Raw genomic sequence first — 15242 nt, 5'->3', positions numbered from 1 at the left:
GAATCCCCGTTAGGATCCGCAGGGGAAGGAGGTGTCTGTGGGGGTCTCTAAGCTCTCCCCCTATTTCACCACTCCTACAAAATCAGAGAAACAGGAAAGGGGGGGGGGATATTGAAGCCCAGGGCAAAAAGACTGATTTCTTTATGAGCCTAATAAATAACTCCCTCTCGTCATGAGATACTTACAGTCACACAGGCTCGGGTCTGGTGAACTTGTTTTTTGAAAACCAGGAAAACCCCTGGGCTCCTGGCTTGGTTTTCATGGCTCCAGCCGGGTCCCTTCGCGGCCCGGCGCTGGCAGGCCCGGCTAGGCTGTTACTCATCTCGCCCAGCCAGGTTGGCCGACCACTTTGCAATTTCATCGTAAAAATATTGTTCCAGGGACTTCCGTCGCCCGATTACCCTCCGAGAGCCAGGAATCCCTTTGATTATTTTGATGATAATTCTACATTTAAAGTTCAGCCAGAAGATTTAGGTCCGTTGAATTATAGCTACACTTGAAATAATGTGATGGCATATTATTTGCATCCATAAATTGCCGTGCAAAGTATTGACTGCAGGGGTTATAATACTAATCTCCTTTTATTAGTGAGTTCAGAGAATTCTCATCAATGTGAATTTTATTTACTAGTGGGCTTTTTTTTTTTTCTCCCCTCGAATGCAATGCAGTCATATTTTCTCATCTAATGCTTAACTGCTTAGAAAACGACTGTTGGCGTCATAAAAGGATCCTTGTGTTTCGCCGTGATTAACAAGAGTCATTCCGGGCACCACAGCTACCTGCCTGGCGTTGGGAGCGCGGGGACTGCGGGTAATAAAAGCCTTTAGAGTTTTCCCTCTGCTCCTGGGAGAGATTTATGGGCAGCGAGCGACAGGTACATGGCTTATGTAGCCGTCGGATTCCTACCTGCTTAGCTCTCAACTGCCTGAAACTGCAGAGCCCCGGGTGCCTCCGCGGGCCCTGGGTGCGCGGGAAAACCGCCCAGAGCAGCCCTTTGCCATGAGCCTTCTTCCCTCCCGGCCTCGGATGAGCCAGGACTCAGGACGCACCCAAGGGAGGGCCTGGGTCCTACGGCTCTAGTTAACTTCCGAGAACTTTTCTTCCAGGGGACTTGCCTCCGGGTTTTAGTTGGCTCAGCCCCTGGGCACTTTCCTTGGCCGATGCCAAGCTGGTGTCAGGATCGTTTTAAGCCACTTAAAACCTCAGACGTCAGTGAACGGGACCGTGATTAAGTTGTCTCCACGCTTGGGGGTGCCCCCGCCAGCGGTGGCCCGTAGGTGTAAGCAGGCCCAGTCGTAGCACTAACCGCACACATCAAATGAGCGTTCACGCAGCAAACTTGCGTGGGCCTGCCTCGGAGTCCAGCCCGGAGGAGGGAGCGCCGCGAACTCCGCGCTTCCCAGCCAGGTCGTGCGTGGGCGTGGGAGCCCCGGGCCTGGCTGGCTGCGGAGCATCGCGTGGGCCTAGCGGGCCGGCGCGCTCGCCCGCAGGCCAGTCCCAGGCGGCAGGCTGGTTTCTTGGGTAACCGCGTTGTTTTTATTTATAGGGACATTGAGTGGCCTGATCATTCGGTCATTGCCTGGGCTCTTGCTCCCGGCAATAGTCGGGAAATAGCTTGGGATGGGTCTTATTTATGGAAGGGCAATTGGGATTCACACCCAGCTAACCCAGAACAGTCCCCCCCACCCCCAGCCCAAGAGGCTCTTACAAAGGGGCGCTTGTGTAAAATTCCCCATCAGACACACCAATTTGCAAGTAGCAGAGAGCACTGAAGCCTCATTTTTAAAACTATTTTATTCAGGCTTTTTTTTTTTTTTTTTTTTTTTTAAATCTGAAAGCCCAAAATAGACTCCATGTGGTTGTAAGTGAAGTCAGCCCTTGGCTGGCTTTGAAATAGCTCCCGCAATTATGTAAAAGAGCCATTCACCAACAGGACGGAATTAAAAGGGCTCTCCCCGCTCCCCTTTCATTGCCAGCCTCTCATGTTTGGCTTCTCAAAGCACTTCCAACACGATGTCTTTCTCCGGGACAAAAGGCGGAACAAAAAAAGTCCCCAAACTTGTAAATTGAACGTCAAGGGAACTTTAAACAATTTAAAGCCCATAAATACTGATAAAGGGGACTGGCAAAAAAGGCAAACCCATTCAATTAATAGAGTTTCCCAAGCAAAGATCAAGTGGTTTATAAAATAAAAGTCTTCGGCTTCATTCTTCTGCGCCTCGGCCGCGCGCAAAGCGGGCGGGGGCCGCGCGGAAAGCGGGGCGGGGGCTTTTCTAAGGCGCCCGCAGAGGAAGCCCTTCGGGGGCCGTGTGCGCCGCCACATTCTTATGTAGAAAGTTTTGCTTTGTGTCTCCAACCCTCAAAGTAGCAGAAACAAAACCGCCAACCTGAAGGGGTGGGTACCTTTTTTTTTTTTTTTGCATTTCCTCGGGGGAGTTGGAAAATGTTCCCCGCAGGCCTCAGGCGGGGGAAACATGACCCCTCACACCTGCGCTGCCCTCCCCAGCCCCGGGCGGAGGGGCAGGCAGAACCACAGCCGCTGGGCACCCCGCCCCGTCCTCCTGGTATCTGGATGGGGGGAGGAACTGGTGAGGGGGGGTTCCTGCACCGCGCGGGGACCCCCGGGGCTGCGAGAGTGGACGCGCGGACCGCGCACCCAGGCGCCCGCTGCGAGCGCTTGGAGCCCCCGGTTCCCCCGCACCTGGACCTGGCTCCGCTCGGGAGCGCGGGCCTAGGCGTCCGAGGGCGCAGGCGGGGGGGGGGGGGGGTGTCCTGTTCCCCTTTTCCAACATCCCTAACGGTTGGAGTGGCGAGTTCGTGACCACTGTGGTGCTGGGTCGCCCGCCGCCTTCGCCCTGTAAGCCCGACCTCCCCGCGCGCCTCCCCGGGGCACCGAGCCCAGGCCCAGGGGGAGCGTCAGGGGGACTGAGCCGCCCGCGCGCGCGCCCCGGGTTCCCCAGCCCGGGAGAGGGAGCGTCAGGCGGGGCCGGCGCAGGAGCCCGGGCCGAGGGCTGCGGTCGGGGGCGGCGGCCGGGGGCGCTGGCGGGAGGGGCAGCGAGGGCGCCGGCCTGAGTCTGGGAGGCCGCGCGGGCCCGCGAACCCCAGGCCCCGGGCGCTGGAGACCCAGGCTCAGGCCGCGGCGCCTCACACTTGGCTTTCTCTCTCCTATCGGCCCCCCGGATTCCCGCGGCCCCACCTTTCCTGGACTTCAAACGCCCGACTTTCATCTCCCCGCACAGCGGGCATTGTTTGCGGGACTTCACAGCTATGCTAATCCCGGGCCCCGTAAACGGCGGCCTCGGAGGCCGGCAGAGGGCACGCAGGGGTGAAGGGGGGCAGCTGCGCGCCTCGCGGGCCGCGCCCTGGGGCCCACCGCGTGGGCAGCCCTGTGGGGACGCCACAGCCCCTACGGACCCCGTGTCCCATTTGCCCGCCTGGTCCCGGAGGCGGGCGCGTGATGCCGTCCGGGCTGCGAGCGGCCCGCGCTCGGTGGGCGGCGGAGCCCCGGCCAGAGGCCCAGGCGGGCCGGCCGCGCCCTCCGGGTTCCCAGCCCTCGGGAGGACACCGTGGGTCCCGGAGAGCGCGGCCTGCGCCTGGGCCCCGAGCCTCCGGGCTCCTGGGCGCTCCTAACCGGGGCCCCCGCTGCCCCCTGAGGGCCCCCACCCCGGCGGGACCTTGTCTTTTAAAAAGGCGGCAGTGTACCTGGAGGTCATCCTTTTAACCCTTTAGGAGCCACACCGGAGGGAGCAAGAGGGTGTCTGGAGGGCCAGCAGCCACCCCCATGAGGGCTCCGCTTCCTCGGGGACCCAGTACAAAGCGGCCCGTGCTCCCCAGAAGTCCGTCTGTCCTTCCCCCAGACACACTTGGAGAGCGGGGCCAGCGTTTCCTGCGGCCACAGCCCCCTCGGTTTCTACCCAGCGCTGAAAGGACGTCACAAGGGGGAGCAAGGGCGTGGGTGCAGAGGGGAGAGATGCTGTTTAGATGGGAGGCCGGAATGACCGCCATGGACCTGGGGAAAGGTCACTGTTCCAAGTTTGCTGAGCGATGATCTCGCCTGGGAAAGGCAAGCGTCGGTGTGTCTGTAACTGACCAACCAGCTCCACGAGGTTTCCCCAAAGGACAGCTGTGGCTACCAGGGAAAGCTGCTCCAGGGCCTGCCTGGCGGGGCGGACTTTTCCCAGGAGAGGCCAGGGGTGTGTGTGTGCTGATGGGGTGGGGGGAGAGCCGTGCTATTAGCCAACAATTAAATGAAGATAACAATAGATGCCCCCCCGCCCCCCAAAAAGGTACACAGGAGCACCCCACTTACAGTAGAGCTGACTCCAAACCCACGGGCGGACCCGTTCCACACTGAAGGAAAATCCGTGTGGATCTTTGGTCCTGCCCAGGGGCCTGTAAGCCACTGAGGACAGAGCCAGTGGGAAGGGCGGTGAGTAGGCTCCCCACCCCCACCCCCTTTAGACTCGGACCCCTCAGCTACCTGGGCTCCTTTGCTCACTGACCTGAGGGTTGGTGTAGGTCAAGGGCCACCAGGGGTGAGCCATTTCCATCAAGGAGGCCTGAGAAATGAGATGTAGCCGGGCACCTGCGTTCGCCGGGCTGGGACAATCTACAGTTGTTCCCGAGTGAAATCGTGCGAACCCACTGCCCTCGCTCCCTGCCCCTGCCCGAGAAGGTTGGCACGGTGCAGGGTCCTTGTCAGTACTGCCTTGGGCCCCCTACATATACAGCCCCTACTCGGTGGCAGTCGAAGAAAAGATGGGAAATGGGGACCCCCCAGGCCTTTGATACAAGAACCTTTGGATGTTCCGTTTGTCACCTGGAAAAACACAGAGGGCTCAAGTTGAGTGGCTGCTGCCAACAGCTGTATCTCCCTTGTCCGTCTGTACGGCTCGAAATCCACACACCTCAGAGGAAGAAGGGGTGGGCGCAGAGAGCAAGCTCACATCCCGAGGGATCCCCGGCGAGGGGCCAGCCTGCTGGAGCGGGCGTGGGCACAGGGGGAAAGGTCCGGAGGACTTCAGAACGCTGACCCTGTCCCCACGCCTCCCTAGGGGACACTTCTGGGCTTTGTAGGAAATGAAGACATTATGCATGGGCCACGTTGCCCTTGTGTGTGTGTTGGGAGTGGGTGTTTGTTGTTGTTGTTGTTTGAATGATGAACAGAGAGTTAAGGGGAGGGCGTTCACACTGTGGCTTCTCCACACCCATCTACTGAGGGGGGCCATGCTGGGGTGAGTGCTCCCCGCAGGGGACATCTCCCTTGACGCCAGAAGAAGGGCTCCCATGAGTGTCAGATGCCTGTTCTGACCAGGCCACAGCAGAGCAGCCATCAAGGACGGTGACAGACCCTACAGCAGGGCAGAGGTGAGGCTGCCTCCTCCAGGCAGTCTGCCCCTCTGCTCCCCTTCTCCTGGGCACGTGAGAAAAACTGGTCTCTGCTGGGAAACGAACTTAAATCCGAAGCAGTCCTGCGGGTCCCCTCCCCCAAACCTGTTCCCTGAACTCTGTGGCAATGATGGACCTGAAGCTTCACAAGGAGACGTTGATGGTGGTGGCTCAGAAGCAAGGGGCGTTGGACACCTGTGACCAACATGACCCCTCCCCCTTCACAGGAGATGAGAGAGGTCTTAAACTTCAACTTCCTTCTAACCCCCCCAAACCTTCAAATTTAGTTCTTTCAGCACCGTGTAACTTATTTGGACATTTATACTTTAAAATGTAATGACCTGAATACTTTCTTGTGCAAGCTTGATTTTACACGGCACACTTTTATTTTAATGGCCTAACGAGGTTACTTCATGTCTGTAAACAGAACTCACATAGTATTGTGTATTTTCATAAATTAATGAGGGAGTGGCAGGAAACAGCGTTTTTTAAGGCTTCACGATTTCTAAAGTATCAGCCTGAAAAGCACGTGGGTGTGCTTTTCGCTCAGGGACGCAGAGCGCCCCCTAGGGGCCGTGTGACTAATGGCACCTGCCGTAGAGCCTGTTGCGACTCCGCGGTTCTGGGGAGCAGACGCCCGCGGAGCCCCCCTTTATCGGCGCAATTACAGGGGCCCAGACAGGCCTACAACTGCACAAGGAAGACTCCCAACTTCTTTTCATTGTAAACGTCTAGGCCACAGGAGAAGCCTTTGCCACAAACGAAGGTAAAAACCCAGACCTCCGTGACTGCACGAGGTGTTAAATACGGTCAGATTTGGGGCATCATAATAGAAAACTCACCTCGGCTCCCTCGAGGGCCCACTAAGGGTCTCGACTCTGCCGCACCTGAGCAGGGCCTGGACGCAGATGGAGAAGAAACCCTCTGACACCGGAGCCTAGGGGCCTGGGCTCAGCTGAGCTCATCACCGTGGCCTCTGCGGTGCCACCTGCGTAATGGGTGGGAACCCCGGCCCTCTCCCCGCGGGGGGCGGCCCGACGACGTCCCCAAAACGCGAGTCATTCAGGTGATGTCACGGGCCGTGGCGCGGCCCTGAACCGGCTGTCGCAGCCGGCCGGCGGGGCTCCTGGCCCGGAGCGATCAGGGGTTCGCTCAGCCGCGGGCGCGCCCGCCACCCGGACGCTGGGGTGCTGGGCGGCCGCGGGGCCGCCAGGGGCGCCAGCCCGAGCTCCCCGAGGGAGGACATCCCCCGAGGCGGCCTCTGTTCGCCCGACTCCCGAGCGTTTAAAACCAAACCGATCACGATGCGGCCTCGGAGTTCAGAGCGCGCCGCCCCGCGCGGGAAGAGAGGTCCCCACGCGCGGCCCCAGGGCGGCCCAGCGGGGACTCGGGTGCAGGGCAGCCCCTGCGGCCGCCCGCAAGGGCGCAAGGCGCCGCCTTCCCAGGGAAACCACTTTTGGGGCACTTCAGATGATTTTATTTTAAATGAAAGACCTGCCGAGGCCCAACAAACCAACCCCAAGTGCGTTCCTCCTCGGGGGAGGGCTGGGCCACCGCTGCGCTTTCGCCTCTCGCTTCGCTCCAGACTCGGTCTCCCCAGGGGCCCCGTCCCGACCCCGCGGTGTGAGTTCCGAACACCGGAGGGGCACCGGGTGCGGACGAAGCTGGGGGGGGCGAGCTGCAGCCAAGGACCCAGGGACGACCTTCCCCCCCGCCCCCGGGCTCCCCTCTCTTCCGCTCCCGGGGAGGGCCCGAGCGCCGGGCGCCGCCTGCGGGCCGCCTCCGGGATCGTCCCCCCGAGCCGGGGCGCGCGGCTGCCCCACCGCGGCCCGGCGGCCCCTCGCCGAGGCCCCCGCGGGGCGCGCCCCGCGCACCCCCGACTTCCGGCCTCTGAGCAGCCGCGGCCTCGTTTCCCCGTTTCGGGTGTAGGCGGCGCGCTTTTACCCCAACTCAGCTTTTTTTGGGGGGTGGGGTGGGAGGGGGAGAAGCAAACATTTCCAGTTTTAATGTGGCCCAATTATCTCGTTTGCACGACTTAAAACGTTTCTCTTTAACTCGTTTCAATCTAGTAAATATGTTTCGGCAAGTAGCTAATTTTTCAGGGATGGCTTCGCCTCGGCATTAGCATATAAAGAGAGTTGGGGGGCCGACCCACCTCCGGATGCACGGGTCGCAGGCAGCCAGGCCTCCTCCTCCGGGCGGTACGCCTGGGTTTGTCCCGGAGGCCGAAGCTGCGGTCGGTATGGGGCCCGGGGGGGGGGGACGGTGCGGGGGGTGGCCCGCGGCAGGGACGAGGAGCGCTTGGCACCGGGGAGGGCACGGGCCCTTCCTGAGAGCGCGCCCCTCCGACCCCCGCCCCCTGTTATCTCTGAGAGGGGGCGCCCCCTGGTTGCCACTTGGGCTCGAGTCCCGGGCGCATTTATCCCCAAGTGGGTTTTATTAAATCGTGTCTGGAGATAGATGGACTTGGATGCGGGAGAGGGAATCGCGGCGCTCAGTTGAGCAATCTTCTGGCTTTAAATTCCGAATAAGTCTCAAATATTCCCGGGTCAGGGGGGCACCGTCTCATTAAAACCACTCCGGTCCTGAAACTGCAATGCAGACATTAAAGCGCAGTATTTTTCAATTAGAGCTGACGAATTCAATCAAAATTCCATAGATTAGGATGAAATGAGGCATGGGTCATTTACAGGGGAATTTAATTGCCGAGCCATTAGACAAATAGTATATTTGCCGTTCCCGGGTTATCCATCATTTCCGACATCAACGCCGGGCCGCTCGCCCCGTCCGCAGCCGCCGCGTCGGCGGTAAACACTCCCTTCTCCGTGTCTTCTGATTGTATCTGATCTCATTTAGGGCCACGGGGGATTATAAATGTTCGCGCAATCAAGTTCATTAGGCCTTCAAATCGCATTTCTGATTGGGATCGCTCTGCCGCTGTCCGCGGTGCGCCTTGCAAACCCCAAGACGAGGCTACCAGAGCACCCTTTTGTCTTCCGAGGCCCCCTCTCCCCCGCCCCCCGCGCCCCACCCCCGGGCCCCGCGCGTCTCCGGCCTCCTTGGCTGGGGAAGCAGCCCTGAACCCCGCTGCGCCCTCTGAGAGCGACGCTGGGGTGCCCCCCCCCGCCCCCGCGGCCTCCAGGCCAAGCAGGCCTCCCCGCCCCCCCCCCCCAGGGCGCACCCCCCAATGCTGCACCGAGAACCCACCGCGGGGCTGCGGGGCGCTCAGGCGCTGGAGACCTGAGCCGAGCGCAGGGGGAGGGGGCGCGGGTTCCGCGTGTTCGCGGGTCGCGGGTGGGTGTCAGCCCCACAGGTCTCTCCTCCCCGACCCCCTCCCGGAGCCCTGGCCTCCTCCGGCCTCCGAGCTGCGACTGGGCCTGAGCCCAGCTGGGCCCTGACGGCGGGGACCCTGTTCCGGGCTGGCCCCCTTCACCCCAGGGACCCGGGGGGGGGGGCGGTACCCGGCGGAGCAATTCCCTCTTCCTATCAGCAAACCCCAGAAACAAAGGCGCAGACCTCGGGGGCGAGCTCGGCAGACAAGGGTCGAGACATCCCTTCCAGCGCCGCTGAAAACTAATAGCTTAATATTAACTGCTTCTCATAAAAATACACTTTCGCTGGGATACCGTTAGAAGAAAACCCTCATTTTACCCGCGTACTTGGCGCTCGTCGCTGTTAGCTGCCTCAGTAATTTAATTGGAATGAAACGTGAGAAATGTGTCATTTTTGAGGCATTTATGCATCACTTCCTAGAAATCTCATTGTGTTAACTAGGAGCCTACTGCGTTCTGTTTAGGACCCATAATCACATTTTTATGTGTCTGTATTACGAGTTAATGTGACCTCCTGTCTTTAGCAGATAAAAAAAAAAAAAAAAAAAAAAATGTTCTCTTTTCATCTCCGAGCCTCTGCATCTCCAACTCGGGTTTGCAAAAGTCCGCGGACACCTCGCGTCCCCGCCGCTCTCCAAACTTGGCAACTCCGGAGCCGGGGAAAGAACGGCCGGAGCGCCCACCGAATGAGTAATTACGCACCGAATTAAAACCCTGCATAGACGTCGTCGACAGCAGACGCGCCGTTCTCAATCATGTTTATTGCTTACAAATTGCATGACAAAGAAATCTCCTCTTTTTATTGGAGTGATTAGGCAGAGTGTTAGGGCTGCAGAAGTACCATTCCCCCCAAGATGAGATAGATGGGGCTGGAAAACGCGGCTGGTTACACTGCGACCGTGAAGAGGTATGATTTTGTTTAAAAGAACACGTTTAGCACACAAAGGAGGGTTGGGGCTGTCATTATGGCATCATAAAAGAGTCAACTTAAAATTATATTTATTTATAAACACGCTGCCTATAAAACGTGCGTATTTAATACGAGGGAAGTAGGCGATTCCGTAATCAATATTTTAATTACTCGATTTTTATTATAGCAGCGCCGTTCTACTGGAAGCGTCGGATTCTGCGGTTTCCCCGTAGTCCCCTCCCCCTTGTCGTGCGAGCTAAGATCTCGTTTCTTCAATCCTGGGCCGAGCAGGCTTCGGGCGCGGGGGAGACCGTTTGCTTATGGCGCCACCTGCAGGGCTCCTGGAAAACGTTCCAATGCTGCAAATCCTCTGGGGGGCTGTAGAAATTTCACCTCAGGCTTGTTTTTAGCAATTTAATGAAATGACTGTTTGTTTCAAGATAGAGAGATACTGACAATTTCAAGGAAAACCCCGCATTCGGAAAAGTGTACTTAAATCCAAAAAATAACATGCAGTATTGATCACAGTGGAGACTTTGGGGCTTCTGAGTATCCCGGATCTAAGGAATAATTTATTCTTGAAATAATGGAATAAAAGACGCCATATTCCTGGTTTATCGCTTGGTCCTTGGGCAGCCCTTAAGAGATGAGAAGCACTTGGCCAGCTAATGACACCCGCAACGGCAGTGATTAAGCCTCCCCTCGATGCCGGTGTCAGGGCGGGTCTCTGGAGCCGGCCAGCTCATCCTACAGGCCTGTATTTCGCACCATTTGGGTAGAGAGTTAAGTGCCCTTTGCCAAAGTTCAACAGCCCCCCCATCACCCTGTGGCATCCAAAGGTGATTCCAGAGAACGGAAGTGCGCCGGCTACAGACAGTGCCTGGGGTTAGCAAATGCGTCCTAAAGAGCCAGGGCTTTCGATTTCCTTCAGAACACGCCGAGCTGATGAACACATGACTTAAAATTCAAGGGACACAAACGCGCTGGAAAGAGGCTCAAGGCTGCGCTCAGAATTTTAACCGCGTTCCGCAACAGGGCGCCGCGTCCGTGTACTGGCCGACTGCTGGCCGACCGGCTGTCCTGCTGGGCTGGGGACCTCTCATCCTGTCCAGGCACAGTCGGGATGGAAGGAGGCCGACCTCCTTGGGACCCCGGGTGGCGGGGAACCTCGCTGTGTATTTGGGAATTCTCTGTGGTCAGTTGACAGGTAGGACAGTCAAAGATATTCAACAAAAGTTCGAGGAGCCCTGGCAGGGTGGCGCCGTTGCTTGGAGCACGTCCTGTGCACCGAGAGGTTGCAGGTTCGATTCCCAGTCAGGGCACATACCTAGGTTGAGGGTTTGATCCCCGATTGGGGGGCGTACAGGAGGCAACCAATCAATGTTTCTCTCTCTCCCCCCCAAAATCAATTAAAACATATTTTTGGGCAAGGGTTAAAAAAAAAAGGTTGAAGGGAAAATATTCTCCTGCTACCCTTTTTTAGTAGAAACAGTTACTCTTTCGTTAACCTCTGGATGTTGAACCACGTGAATGCATCATTAAAAGCTAAACCTGAAACAAAAGAGAGCGACTTGGGCCTTACGGAACTGAGTTTATAGGAGATGCTCAGAGAGCAAAGTGCGATGTACAAATAGGAACCGGGAAAGAACAGAAACATCCTTAGACCCGCTAATAAGAGGAATTCCCAGGAAGAGCTGTTCACTGGGAACGACGCCAGCCGGGGGATTCTGGCATCTGAGGGGCATGTCTCCTGGAGCTTTACCTCCTCCCTCCCACTGCCCCCCCTTCCTCACCCCTCCTCTTGGTCTCGTCTTTCTCCTCCCCTCCCCCACCCCCCTCCTCTTATCTACGGAACTGAACGTGAGTCCCTTTAGCCTGAGAACTCCCTAGAACACGCAGCACAGAGCAGTCAGGCACAGTCATCGAAACAGCACAATTTTGGGTTATTTTATTTTTTGATTAATAAAGCAAATTGCTAGCATAATTCAATTCTGAAAAACCAATAATGGGTCATTATGCATCAGATTTTTAGAAATATAAAGTGAACATGTTTTCAAAGAGCTCTACTTTGTTCTAGGACCCCCGGAACACATCTAAAGCCTAATGCATTTCAGACAACAAGCAAACTGTTTCCTAAGGCGGGAGGGAGGGGGTGGCGGGAGGGGGCGGGGGGGGCCAGCGCGTTGGCAACCTCTCTCTACCCGTGGCTTCCTGGGCCATGCGTTGGAGCTGGATCACTTGGGTTTGGTGAAAATATCAGACAGGAGGCTCCCATGGGGTAAAATGTCTGGCTCCTAGCCCCTCCAGTGTCCTTCTGGGGAGCCCCCAGCCACCCTGTGCTGGGGAGCAGCGGTGGGCTCCTGGGAGGGGGCTTTAATCATGGAAGCAAGTGTCCTCCCTCAGTGTGCACGGCCGTCATGTTTTGGGGACAGTCTTCCCAGGTGGCCAGGCTCCAGGAGGAGGGGGCACTGTCCAGGAGGCAGAGGGCCTGAGGCCTGCGGGCCGTGTGCATGCAGCTGACCCACTGGGGGCAGGAGACAAACCTTGAAAAACAGGTACATCTTTTAGCTCAACCTCTGTGGAGAGGCCCTTTCTGATCCAAGTACCGTGACAGTCACAGCTTTCATCCTCACAAGAATCCCGAGAGGCAGTAAGGGGGCTTAAGGCCACCGCATTCCCAGGTGGACCCGCAGCTCAGGCAGGCCTGGGCATCGCCAGAGGGAAGCCCCCCCCCCAGGGCGCTCTCCTCACGCCCAGCCTCCGCGGAAGGGCAAAGACGAGGCCAAGAACAAGTCCTAATGCTCCAGTTTTCAGTGCAAAACGCCCTCTGGCTCCAAGAGGAGGTAGCTTTGCAGGGCAGCGGGCAAGGGCAGCCGGGGCACCAGGCGGGAGCACCTTTTGCCCAACCGTCTGCGGATGGCGCAGCGGCAGAGGTGCCCCAGGCGGCGCGGGCGGCCGGCCGTGGCAAAGAGCGACCGGTAGAAGGGCTGGTGCTCCTGGAAAGGAAGGGGGGCGGCGTCAGAGTGTGCCCGTGGGGCCGCACCCCGGTCTCCCGCTGGGAGACACCCACCGGGGGCCTCTCCAGGGCCCCCACCCTCCACCGGGGGGCCTGCCCTGGCCCAGCCGGCGTCGGGAGCTTCCTCGGATCCTGCTGTGCCCGCCCCTCTGCCAGCGCCCCCTTTGCTGCTCAGTGATAAGCAAGGACTCGAGCGGACGAAACAGGAGGGGAGCCCAGCCATGAGGCTCAGCGGTTGAGCATCAACTATGATCCAGGTGACGGGGGCTTGATTCCCAGTCAGGGCACATGCGGGGGCCACACAGCAAGGGGGGTGCAGGGGGCAGCCGGTCAATGCCTCTCATCATTGATGTTTCTCTCTCTCTCTCCCTCTTCCCTTCTTGTCTCTGAAATCAATAAAAATATATTAAAAAAAAAAACAAAACACAAGGGGGAATTTTCTAGAGGCTTCTGGAAAAATGCTCGCTCTCTCTTAGCTGCCGAATTTGCTGGGTGTGGCCATGGTGCCCGCAGCTGCCCTGGGTCGGAGGACGGAGCCGACACACAGGAGCCAGAGCCTGGGGACTCAGGTGCTCGATGCCCACCCTTGTCATCCCTCTGGCCAGCACCCCGACTACAACGCGGGCTCTTGGCTGCGCAGTTGCTGAGCCCCCCCCCCCCCCCCCCGAAGGAAACAAAGGCGCCGAAACGTGCCCTGAGGCCTCCTTTCCTCCTCCAGATGCTCGATCCCCACCTGGAAATGACAGACAAACAGAAACAGACAGTCCTGCACTGACCGGGAAGGAAGGCGGCTCCCTCACCTGATACACCTCTTCGGGAATCAAGTCCCGCCAGGACGCTGGCACGTGGAGCTGAGGGTAGGCGTTGAACAGCACCTCGATGACCGCGGGGGCCGACGCGCAGGCCTTCAGCACCTGGTCGGAGGTGGGGAGGCCAAGTTCAGGTTGACTGGGCTTGGGGTCCCAGTGAGGAAAGGGCGGGGGTATGGAGGTGGGTTTGCACCCCACTCCTCTCGGTGGCGCCACTGTCCTTGGGAGCAGTGGTGATCACAGTGACAGGACCATGGGGCTGTTGCGGGGCCTCAGGAGTTAGCTCGCAGATAGGCACAAGGCGGCAGTGGGCATCGTGAAGATCTGGGCAAAGCGCTCAGCCCTCAGCTTCCAGGAGCATGCGGGTGGCTCGGGAGAGCCGCTCAGAGAGCGGCGACCAGGCTCCGCTGGGAGCTGTTCCCAGCGTCTCACCTCAGCTTTCTAATAGGTCAGGACACTGGCGAAGACAAATTGCTCTGCTGTTGAGTTTCCTCTCCACTTGGCCTTTCCCTTTTATTTTCACAGCCCCCACTGTCAAAGGACCCTTGCTTTATTATTGGCATATTTAAAATTCATCAGCTTCATCATAAAGATGGGAACACTTTACTTTTAAAAAATAAACGTGTGTGTGTGTTGTTTTTTGTTACAGAGAAATTGAATGGACACAAAACGGGACCCAACAGTATGATAAACCCCCACCTACCCACCATCAACCTGTGGCAAATCCTGCCCATCCACACTCGCAGCCCCTCTCTCTAATATGATCTTAAAGCAAATTCAATGTATTCTGTCGCTTCACCTGCAAATATTCCTAAAGGACCCTTTAAAAGAAACATCAACACAGTATCACTCTCTATAGCACCAGAGAAATTAACAAGGCTTTTTTTTTTTTTTCTTTAAATCCTTTCCTGAGGATATTTTTTCCATTGATTCAGTTGCTTTCCAGAGAGTGGAAGGGAGAGACAGAGAGAGAAAGAGAAACATTGATATGGGAGAGACACATCGATTGGTTGCCTCCGCACGTGCCCTGAGCGGGGCTGGGAATCGAGCCTGCAACCCAGGTACATGCCCTTGGTCAGAATCGAACCCAAGACCCTTCGGTCCCCAGGCCGATGCTCTAACCACTGAGTCAAACCAGTTAGGGCAACAAGACTTTCTTAGTATCAAGTAGACACAAGTGAGGTTAGTGGATACAATGTAGCCTTAGATCTTTCTTTTTTGTTTCTTGAGAGTTATTTGTTGACGAGACCAGGTTGCCTGTCCTGTAGAGTTTCTCACTGCTGGGATTTCGCGGGTTGTGTGCCTGTGGGTTTGGGAACCTGCTGCCCCTCCTCTGTTTTCTGTGAGTAGCTGGACTTGGATGCTCCATCACATTCAGAGTTGATCTTGGGGAGGGGTAGGAAGCTCATAAGTCTCTGTTTTTGAGGCTTGAGATTTACCAAGTGTCATAAAATTGTTCTTTGTATTTTCCGGTTGAGAAAACCAAGTTTAAGCGATTTTTCTAAGACCAGGCAGCAAATACCTACAGCAGACAGGAGTCAGAGCTGGTAGCTGAGCCTGGCCTGCACCATGCTCCCTGGGCTCCCTGAGCACAGATTAAACAGGAAAAGGTATTTAAGTCACTCAGTGTGGCTGCTTCCTTTATAGCCCGTCCAGGTTCCTTCCCATCTAAAACCCCTTTAAAAAGCAGAAAAACAAAATAAAAAGTTCACATTTCTTTGTTCAGAGATAAGCCTTATTAATGTTTTGTGTATACTGATGTTTTATGCATTTAGACAAAACATTAA

General features: G+C 57.1%; 1 protein-coding gene across 1 annotated transcript in view; it reads right to left on the bottom strand.

Annotated features, from left to right (window-relative positions):
- Nucleotides 1-11556: 11556 nt before the first annotated feature.
- ASB18 (ankyrin repeat and SOCS box containing 18) overlaps nt 11557-15242 on the bottom strand; it is a gene marked incomplete at its 5' end in the record, with an annotated part of 34132 nt that continues 30446 nt past the window's right edge. The window contains 2 exons of the mRNA XM_081141770.1: nt 11557-12626; nt 13447-13560. Of these exons, the coding sequence (XP_080997896.1) occupies nt 12441-12626; nt 13447-13560 (300 nt within the window). The 3' untranslated portion in view covers nt 11557-12440. The remainder of the gene's footprint in view (nt 12627-13446; nt 13561-15242) is intronic.

Source organism: Miniopterus schreibersii, assembly GCF_964146895.1.
Source record: "Miniopterus schreibersii genome assembly, chromosome: 7".
In the NCBI taxonomy this organism is placed as follows: domain Eukaryota; kingdom Metazoa; phylum Chordata; class Mammalia; order Chiroptera; family Miniopteridae; genus Miniopterus; species Miniopterus schreibersii.
Note: the sequence above shows the minus strand (reverse complement) of the source record. Positions and strands in the feature narration are given on the sequence as shown.